General features: G+C 43.2%; 1 protein-coding gene across 2 annotated transcripts in view; it reads left to right on the top strand.

The window, feature by feature from the left end:
- The window catches only part of Mast4 (microtubule associated serine/threonine kinase family member 4), a 611732-nt gene that overhangs the window by 276854 nt on the left and 324299 nt on the right, over window positions 1-10579 (top strand). Inside the window, exon 4 of one of the 2 annotated variants that reach the window (XM_026788983.1) lies at window positions 1745-1819. The exons of the other annotated variant lie outside the window; for it this stretch is intronic. Within the exon in view, the coding sequence (XP_026644784.1) occupies window positions 1745-1819 (75 nt within the window). The remainder of the gene's footprint in view (window positions 1-1744; window positions 1820-10579) is intronic. 2 annotated transcript variants of the gene reach the window in all.

Genomic DNA, 10579 nt, shown 5'->3' with positions numbered 1-10579 from the left:
AAAAAGGATAGAGAAAAAGATATATGTTGCCAGGATGCCAGGATAGGCTCTAGAAATCAAAAATAATGATCCCGACTTGCATGCTTCCTATGCTTTGGACACGGTGGCCGCCATGGCTGCAGTTCAAGCAGGCATGACTGGTGCCTTCAAAGTCACAGAGCTGCTTCCAGGAGGAATTCTTGCTCTGAGGAAACAGTGTTTCAAAGAGAATTGTAAGCACTACATTACCGGTTATATTTCCACAGCCTTGGGTCTTTAACATTCCTTAATTTTTTTGTTTGTTTGTTTAGTTAGTCTTTCTCCGTGGTCGTGGGTGACCTGGGGTCACTGTGTAGACCAGGGTAGTCTTTCACTCACAGAGATCCCCCTGCCTCTTCCTCACCAGTGCTGGATTAAAAGCCTATGCACCCGACTTCTTTCTCTTCCCCCTCCTCCATCTCTCTTTTTAAAATAGAGTTGAGCAAATATTCTTTTTCATCTCAGGGTCATTTAGCTATCTGTTTGTTGTGTCCCACAAACTGCATCTTTAAAGTCCAGAGGTATTTTTTTGTTTGTTTTTGTTTGGCCATACTGGGGATGATTGAACTTAGGATTTTAGCACGTACCAGACTAGGACCTTTGCCACTGTGCCATGTCCCAGCAGAGGTTTTGTGAGACCATCTCTGTTGTTTTTCATCTTGCCATCCTTTGCGTTGACACTTATTGGGGGTAACATTTCTTTATTACTATTTACTGTACACCTTTGAAAGGTGCAAGTGGACTCTGTATCATTTGGGAAGATCTCTGTTCCCAGTTTTGTCTTTCAAGTCTAGACCAATGGGTTCTGTGTTTGTGTGTGTGTGTTATACAGTGAGGGGTGGTAAGGGTTAAGCTTTCCATGTGTTCCATTTGTGCTTGCTTCCTTTGTCTTTATATTTGACCAATAACAGAGTTGGTTCAAGGAGAGACCTTTGTCTTTATATTTGACCAATAACAGAGTTGGTTCAAGGAGAGACGGCTCTTTAATGTACATAATAAACTTAATGTAAGTCCCTATTTAAACCAATAATGGTAACACACATTTAAGGGAAGTTATTGATGGTTGTCAGAAAAGATGAATTCTGCTGGGCCAACAGAGAGAGAGAGAGAGAGAGAGAGAGAGAGAGAGAGAGAGAGAGAGGGGAGAGAGAGGAGAAAGAGAGAGAGAGGAGAAAGAGAGAGAGAGAGAGAGAGAGAGAGAGAGAAGAGAGAGAGAGAGAGAAGAGAGAGGAGAGAGAGAGATGTTTCTAAGGCTGATATTTCTTTCACAGTGAGGAGGAAGACTGTGGTCCCTACAGCATTAAAGTGACATCAACTAGGTACGAAGTCTGACCGTAAACAAGCTTCATAATGTCATTTTCTTCGGAAGGTGGACTTTGGATTCACGAATAGAGTATTCTAGTTTTCCTTAGTATGATCAGCTGCTAGCAAAGAGACATTTGATGTGAAATATCTGAATCCTGGGCGGGGCTTGTGGCATTATTACACAAATGTGTATATTGGCTATTTTTAACATAATGACTTGCATGGGTTATGTCATTTGGGGGGGGTGATATGATGTATGTATGTGTGTACACATGTGCATGCTTATTGGATATTTAGCTTAAACAAAGTACAGTACCGTTAAACACTGTCCCTCTCCTTTTCTGGCCATTCTCCCATCATCCCATGCCCACTTTCCCCCTTCCCACCTCGCGTTCATTTCCCATCTTCCATTCGCTGTCAGGAAGGGCAGCCTCCGAAGAGCCATTTCAACTCAGCTCGACATCGCCAGAGACTAGTGGACCCAGCGGCTTCAAAAGTGAGTGTGTCCTGTCGCCTCGAGCGGCCAATGCGCATGACAGTATGGTTTCTCTGTGGTAGTGGGGTTGGGAAGTGTTGTATTCAAGAACACACACAGCAGTGATGTTCCAGTGAACAGTTAACAGCCTGCCCCGAGCCCAGACAAAGCATGGTTTATGGCAGGAGCTGTTTTTTCCTTGCATGTGTCTTCTCAGCCATGGGCACCATCAAGGACCTGTGTGACGTCACTGAACTCAGAGCTGGAAAGAGATACCCAGTAGAGCATCACCATGTGGCCAGTCACATTAGCGTCTCCACATCAGATAGAGCTGCCCAAAGCTCAGGCAGTGAGTTAGTTCCCAGTGTCAGCTGCCCTTATATCCTACGTGTTGTCTTGGTCACGTTTCCCCACCTTTCCCTTATGATTTGGGGGCGTGGACTTTGTCTCAGCTCTATTCTTGCTGCTGTGATAAATAAGTTAAAGGAAAAGGATTTACTTTAGATGAGAGTTCAAAGTACTGTCCAACACTACAGCGCTGGAGATCTCTGGTGTGAGATAAGTTGTCAGAACTCTGTGAACTCTATACCTGGCAGGTGGATTTCCCTTTCCTGGGGCTGTCAGGGCTTGAGTCTGCCCTGGTTCTGAGTGTAGCTTTCCTAAGGGTTTCCTAATTCTCTAGAGGCCATTGCTTCAGGTTCCTGCCACAACTGTTTCTCTCTGACAGATAGCAGGAGCCACAGAAAGTGCCTGAGGTTTGGGGTGAAGATTTGCTAAAGTCAGCAATTTAGGGATCCTGAGCTCTTCTGCGCCTAGCCTTTTATTAAACTCAGTCCTGGTCAGTGGAGGGAGGCATTCCCAGACTGCCCTGTGACTCAGTGAAGGCCCGGCCAGCCTTTTAAAGCACTCTGCTCAAATCTGTTTTGTAAAGTTTTGCTCAGGGTCAGTGTGACAACTTTCTAGGATCAGAGTCCCTTACCTGTGTAGTGGGTGTCTCACGCAGGACTCTGTAGTGGGTGTCTCACGCAGGACTCTGTAGTGGGTATCACACCCAGGGCCCCGTGGTGGATGTCACACGCAGGACTCTGTAGTGGGTCTCACATGGACTCTTTTCCCTCTCTGACTGGACCTAAGATCATTTATAACAGGACCTCAGGTGTCAAATCTGAGGGGAAAAGTTATAGGGTTCCTGGAGTCTTATGCCTTCTATAATAATTTTATCAATTTACATGCTTATTTAAATATTACTAATTTGAATAATAAAAACCTCTCTTAAGCATCCACCTCATCAACTTTTATCAGTGAAAATTCCTTCAGTATGCCAGACTTTGTGGTATGGACTAAGCTACAGGCATCTCCACATAATACTGGCCAATCACCCTGAGCAAGAAAACCCTGATTAGAGCTACTGACTTTGTATAAGCTATCATTTTAATCCATTAGTAACACTACATTGTGTATGCTACAATTTCTTCAAAATGGACATAGATGCCATGGCTCTTTGCCATGTTATTAAGGATCTTGAATGTCCCCCAAGTCCCACACTACTTAGAAACCTGTTAATATGTATAAGAAAAAAATAAAGTAGCTTTAAGAAAGCTTGATGACTTTACTGTGTAAGACGTGTATTTTTATGAGATTGGATGGCTCAGCGATTAAGAGTCCTTGTTGCTCTTCCAAATGATGGTTCCTAGGACCTATATCCAAGACCCCAAACAGCCTGACACTCCTGCTCCAGTACCAGGGGATCTGACATCAGGACCTCCCAGGACACCAGCACACACATGCACATAAACACTCTCTCACATGTGCACACCCCCCCCCACACACAATTAATTTTAAGTGTATTTTCCTGATGTAGACGATAGGTTAGAACACAGTACACTCTCCTCATGCCCACTTATGAGATATAATTAATGTGGCTAAGATACTGTGTAAATCAAGCATATCTTGTTATACACACTTCTTGGTCGTTGGTATTTTAAGGATACAACTTGGTATGCACCTTTGTCTTTTTTGAGTCTGGTATCCATTTCTCTCTATGTAGCATTTTGAGAGATACCATGTCTCATGTGCAGTGTGCTGTGAACTCAATTAGAAATTAACTAATTTTCTGTTTGTGGCCAAAAAAATAAAAGGCTTTTTAAAATTCCATTTAGAGTAAGAATCATGACCTCTTATCTACAGAAACTTTCAGAGGACCTCATTAAACTGCAGTGGCGATGTCTGGTGCCTTGCTGTGCTGTGTGAATTGGTTCATCCGTGTTACCAAATAGATTTGAAAGGTTGCATCCTTCCCTTTCCAAAACATTGCAGAAATGGAAATCTGAGAAGTTCCTACATTCCCCCTAGCTATTAAGGAGATTTGGGGAAAGCCACTGTTGGCTCCGAGGGTGGACAATAAATGGGAAACAGAAATGAGCATTCATGTAGGCAGTGACCTTTTATTGTAAGCATCCTTGATTCTAATCTGCACCACTTCATTTTAACTGGGTGACCTGAGTTGTTGCAAAGAATTCCTAGAAATTGCAGCTTCCCATGTTCCAGGGGTCAGAAGCAATGTGTGGTAAGCCCACTGTCAGCCCTTTTGAGAATACTAATTTTATTGTCAGGGTCTGCCTTGCACAGTCTGGGAAGAAGATGTAGCCAGGTAGAACAGCTTTCCATTCACAGAGAGGCATGGTATGGTACACAAAAAGCAAAAACCACTAGACTTGGTTCTACTGTAAGCTTTGTCACGAGCCAGCTCTCTGGCCTTGGGTAACCATTTAACTCTGAGCCCCTCTGTCCTGAGTGTTCTCTTTGACACTACGAGCGCGTATAAAATGTTCTTTTAATCGGTGTATGAGATTGGTTTTCTTCTCCATCAAGCCTACTTAAAGCTATCTATCCTTTTTGCCATTTTCTGGGACTTTTGAATGGCAGGTCTCGATTCTAAAATCCCTCTCTGAATCACTTCACTCTCGCTGCTCACAGCGTCCTGCAGTCTGATTGTTAGGTGGACTGCTACCAGCGTCTCCAGGGGGAGCTAATTTTTTAAAAAAGAGGAATGACTTCCACACTATTGGGGAAATACAGACCAGAAAATAGGAAGCTCACTTTATGCTTAAAGAGTTCCCTGCCCCCCCCCAACACACACAACACACACCACTACCACCCCAGCCTAGATTTTTGCATTGCCTGAGAAACTAAAAAGCCCTTTGTGCTTTGGGCTCAGGAAAACAAACTTTTAAATCTGTTTTTATTTGAATAAAAATAAAGCATGCAAGGGAGATCAAAGACAAGTGGTGCTCCTCATATTGGCTAAGCCTGTCCACCAGGACCACTAGAAACATCTTCCACTTTGAGAATATGCTTACCTGTCCGTCCCCCCAGTTGGAAGGCTGTTAACACAGCAAACGAACAAAGAATGCAGCAGAAATGGCCAGTAGGAATAATAGTTCAAAGACTACGGAGCTGTCATTTGTGGGAGCTGCTAAAGGCTTCTGTTAAATAAAAATCAATTTGATACGGGAGCATCGAGGACACGATCTGGTGGGCACAAGAGGACAGGAGGCTCACAGGGGATTAGCTTTCAAATCTCCTGGCATTTCAGCACAAAGGGATGATGAAGATTTATTCTCCATGAGCTGTCATTTTACATCGGAGGCTTTGCTGATCCAGAATAAATAGGTTCATAGAGATTGTATTGAAAATTTGGGCAGGTGAGGGCAAATGGTGGGAGGCAGAGCATCGAATACATTTCAAGGCCAGAAAGCGTTGAGACTTTCTATCTTTCCTTATGAAACAAACCCCCAAGCTACCCCAGTACACAGCTAATCCAGCCACGGAAATCTGCCTGTAAAGATATATCATTTGAACTGGCTGTAGGGTTTGGAAATCCTTTATATGAATTCTCAGCACTTTCTCTCCTTTTCTCTAATGAGAAAGAGGTTTATAAAACTTGGGCTTCCCTGCTGGGAAAATCAGCCCCGAGCTATCTCAGAGCAGATGGTCTTCTTTTCTTCCTTAGTGTAAACCTTTTAGGATTGATCCTTTTTCATTCTTACCTACCTGAAGAGTAAACATCTCGGGGACCTTAGAAACCCCTGTTCAGAGGGAACCAGAATTCATAGTTACAGAAATGCTGTAGACAGACAGTGGGGATGACAGGATTGCCTTTCTTTCTGACATATCAAAAGAAAATAGCTTGACTTCTTTCTCCTGAGCATCGAGGGGACAGGCTTTAAATTATCTGCCTTTAGGAGCCTTATTATGCATGGAGCTTCTAGATGGTGACTAACACCTTCCTAGTCCCAGGAATTGCAAGTGCTAAAGAATAATTTTTTTCTTTTTTTGGAGGATGCAATACTCGTTGCTATATTTAAGGACATAGAAAGATGGGGAGGGGATAGGAAACTGGTTGCCATAATTATTCTGAGAAAGTTTTTTTAAAAAAAAAAAAAACCATAAAATGTTGCACTATGGAAACTTTTTTTTAAAAAAAATAAAGAACGTTAGGGCTCATAAATTTCTACTAGAAATCTTTGAGGGAATTTATCGTTTCTGTTTGTGTGCTTCTACATCAGCCATCTACCAGTGATCTTTGATTTTCACTAAAGTGAGCATGAATCTCCATTTCCGAGACTTATTAACTGCGACCTGCAGCCAATTGCTTAATCACTCTGAGTTAGTGTTAGTCTTCGCATTCACAGAACAGAGGCCAAGACAGCGTCGGTTTCATCATGCTGCCTTTAAGAGTCTGGTGAGATAATGACGGTGTGGTTAAAGCAATTAATACCAAATTGTAATAATCCCTTTAAATTAGGATTATTATTCATATAGTAGGTAAATTAGTTGTTGTTCTTATTGCTGTGACAAACTACAAAAGAAAGTTAAGGAAGCGTTCATGCTGGCTCATAGTTTGAGGGGGCACAGCCCCTGGTGGTAGAGAAGACATGGTGGCAGGATTGTGAGGTTGTTGACCATTCCGCATCTTCAGTCAGGGAGCAGAAAGCAATGTTTTCTCATTCTAATGCAGTTCTAGGCTCCAGCCCATGAAATGCCTCTGTCCACAGTTAGCGTGGGCATCCAGCTTCAATTAATGAGATATAGACAGTTCTATGCTGACAAGCCTGGAGGCTTATCTCATTGTAATTTAGATCCTATCAAGTTGATAAACAATATTAACCATCACTTTAGATAAACATTGTTTATGTTTTCTTGGATTTTTTTCTCCTAGTCTGTAAAATGGGGGTTTAAGATATTCAGGTCTTTGAGGACTAATATATAATACAATAGACCTCTAACAGTCTATTTTTGTATACCTACCCATAAGTTAGGCACGAAATAATGTATTTGCAGGATTTAACTTTATACCTGCCAAATGTTTAATTGGCAAATAAATAATGGCATGGTCGCAGCACCGCCATGACTCTGATCCTGAGCAGGGACAGATCTATGAGTTCGGGTCAGAAAGGACTTTGAGGGCTAGGAATTTTTAACAACATCAGAATTAGTCATGTGTGTTCTGTGATCACCTGCAGTAGTTTCTCAGTCACAGTACAAGAGGTAAAGTCAACCTGTAAGCCCCACCCGCCCAAGGACCAGGCAACTTCACGGAATGCTGGGAGTTGTAGTTTTGTGTTAGACCCAAGTTAACCTGTAAGCACCACCTGCCCAAGGACCAGGTAGCTTCTGGAATGCTGGGAGTTGTAGTTCTTCGAAAGTAGCAAAGACATATGGGAAGTAAGATGGCTGTATGATTTTTGTCCCTAAAAAGCCCAGATGACTAGTCGCCAGTCGCTAGAATTCCAGAGAGTGGTCCTGACCAGAGCCCATCCTGATCAGTATATAATTAAAGCTTAAAGCCGGCATCAAATTTGGCTCAAAATTATGGAACTGGTTTTTCTCTTGCGAAACTCAGGATTAACAACAGGAATGTGATACCAGGCAAGATGGAGGCCTCCTCTTGTGTTTCTTTGTGGCAGTCGCACTACAGCTTTGAAATCACAAAGGATCTACTTTAGCTATGAAGCCTAGCAAGGGCTAGTTTACCCTGGCGTTCTCTCATTCCCTCTCCCACCCCCATCACCAATGCAGTGAAAGGCTAACACTCTCTTTCTCATTAGAAGTAGATAGGCTGTGGGCTGCTGAGGACTGGAAGTATTTATAAATTCCTCATAGTCTTCCCCTCACATAGCGATTCCTCCCTCTGCTCATTCTCCTCTCTTCTTCCTCCTCCCCTCTCCTATACCATCTCATTCATCCTTCTTGAGGCTTTTTGAGGCAGATTCTTGCTATGTAGCCATGTAATTCAGGTTGCCCTCCTGCCCAAGATTCCTGCATGCATGAGCCTCATATAGATACGAGCCACCACATGTAACTCAAGTTCTTGCTTTTTCTTAAGATACACACACACACATATAAAATGATAATCGAGTGTTTGCCTCAGTGTGTATATACGTACCCTGTGTGTGCCTTATGACTGTAGAGGTCAGAAAAGGGTACTGAATTTCCCGGCACTGAAGTTACAGATGGTTATGAGCTGCTATGTTGGTACAGGAATTGAACGTGGGTCCTCTGCAAGACAAGCACATGCTTTTAATCACTGAGCCATCTCTCCAGCCCCTGGGTTCCTTTTCTTAGCCACCTTGCTGCCTTCTGATGGCCATTACTAACCATTAAGATGAAGAGAGGCTCTGAGAATTTGCATACATGGTGCCCTCTTGGCATGCCTGGCAATAACAACTATATCTATCTGTCTGTCTGTCTATCTATCTATCTATCTATCTATCTATCTATCTATCTATCTATCTATCTGTTTATTTATTTAGGTTATTCAAGACAGGGTTTTTCTGTAGCTTGCCTGTCCTGGAACTAGCTCTTCTAGACCAGGCTGGCCTCAAACTCACAGAGATCCACCTGTCTCTGCCTCCTGAGTGCTAGGATTAAAGGTGTGCGCCACCACCTCCCGGCTCTTTCTTTTTTTATAAAGACTTCCCCCCCCCCCAGTGCTATCATATATATGTATACAAAACCTGACTAAATTATAGTGTAGTTTTCTAAGGATACAGCTTGAGGAATTTTGACAAAGTGAGCAATCATATGCTAACAGCATCAGGATCACCAAACAAGTTGACAAGCACTATTGAAAGACACGGGAAACGAAATGCCTAGTCTTTTCTCCGGACAATAGCTTGTTATGCTGAGAAGCAGCACTCTATAAAAGATGGGGCTTTAAAAGTGAAAGCAACAGAAACTGCAGCAAGATCGTCATTTCTTTGATTTCCCCTCGGTCTGTCCCTTCCAGTCTGAGAGCTGAAAACTTGAGAGGGAAAGTAGATCCCGTTGTTGAGCTGAGAGGCTTCCTAATATTTGAAGGTAAGCCAGTTGGTGTCTCCAGCATTAGTTCGATACAAATAACTGGATCAATAAATGTCCATCGTGGTTGAGATCATCGAAAAACCTCACAGTGGCCAGCGAGGTAGCACTTTCATCTCTCCTCTGGCTTTTCTTCAGATCTATGAGACAACTGTCTCTGATGTTCAGTTTTGGCTCCTGGGTCATCTTTGGCAGTTTACATGACAAAGCCACACTACAAGGAGAGTGTCTTCCCACGTCCCAGGTGACCAGATCCTCTGTTCAAACCAAGTACCATGTTCCATTTTGAATGTCTCTTGCCTGCCTCAGAAACCTGTAACCAGTGATGCAGCAAAGATTCGCTGCAAAAGTTCAGTAACCTGCCCTGGGTATCCAAGAGGTACAAGTATTAAAGGGGAGGAAAGAGAGGCCAAGCTCAAAGTGGGTGGTTTCTGACATCAGCCATTATGCCGTGTCTTGACACCTTCCCAGGCATGTCATATCCAGAGAGAAGTGGGACTTCTTAGCATTGAGAAGCCAGCACTTGCTGTACCTCCGTTTTACTCTGTTTTGCACCACAAAAATCCTTTGGCATAGATCGAACTTTTCTGATACAGACCTAGGTAATGCTCCAAGGTTTCCATAACCATCTTAGTTCCTCTTATAGTTCCCATGTATGTCTATCCCAATTTATATTTCTATATCGACTTTAGAAAGAATTTTATACTTACAACAGTTCCGCTGGTGAAGGGAACATTAGCATAGGTAGATGATTCTCAGAAAAGCAGATATAGGGTTTAATGATAGCAAGCATGAAGACTGACTTTGATCCCCAGCACCAGTGTGGGGCTGGAGAGATGCTAGACAGGTAAGAGGACCTGCTGGGCCAGCATGAGGATTGGAGTTGAAGCCACATGAAAATCTGGCATGGATGTGTGCCCCTGTGAGTACAGCTCTGTGCGGGGCAGAGACAGGAGAATTCTGGGGTTTTTTTAGGAACCATCCTAATGTCAGGGACTGAGAGAGACACTGTCTCAAAGGAATAAAGTGGAGCATAATAGAGCAAGACATCTGCTACCCTCCAATCCTCCTCCAGCCTCTGTGTGAACACATAGGCATGTGCAGTCATGCATACCTTATACAAACATCACACACACACACACACACACACACACACACGAGCATGCTAAAAACAACAACAGCATATAATTAAAAAAGAAAGCCGAACATGGTGACACACATTTGTAAGCTCAGTGCTGGGGAGAGGGAGACATTTCCCCAATTAGCCTAGACTAATCAGTAAGCCCCAGTTCCCAATAAGAGACCTTAGTAAATACACACACACACACACACACACACACACACACACACACACACACACAGGGCAGCTCCTGAGGAGCACCCCACATTTGTAAGCTCAGTGCTGGGGAGAGGGAGACA

Source organism: Microtus ochrogaster, unplaced genomic scaffold (assembly GCF_000317375.1).
Source record: "Microtus ochrogaster isolate Prairie Vole_2 unplaced genomic scaffold, MicOch1.0 UNK11, whole genome shotgun sequence".
Classification (NCBI taxonomy): Eukaryota; Metazoa; Chordata; class Mammalia; order Rodentia; family Cricetidae; genus Microtus; species Microtus ochrogaster.
The sequence above is the reverse complement of the archived record's forward strand: the minus strand, read 5'-3'. Positions and strand labels throughout refer to the sequence as shown.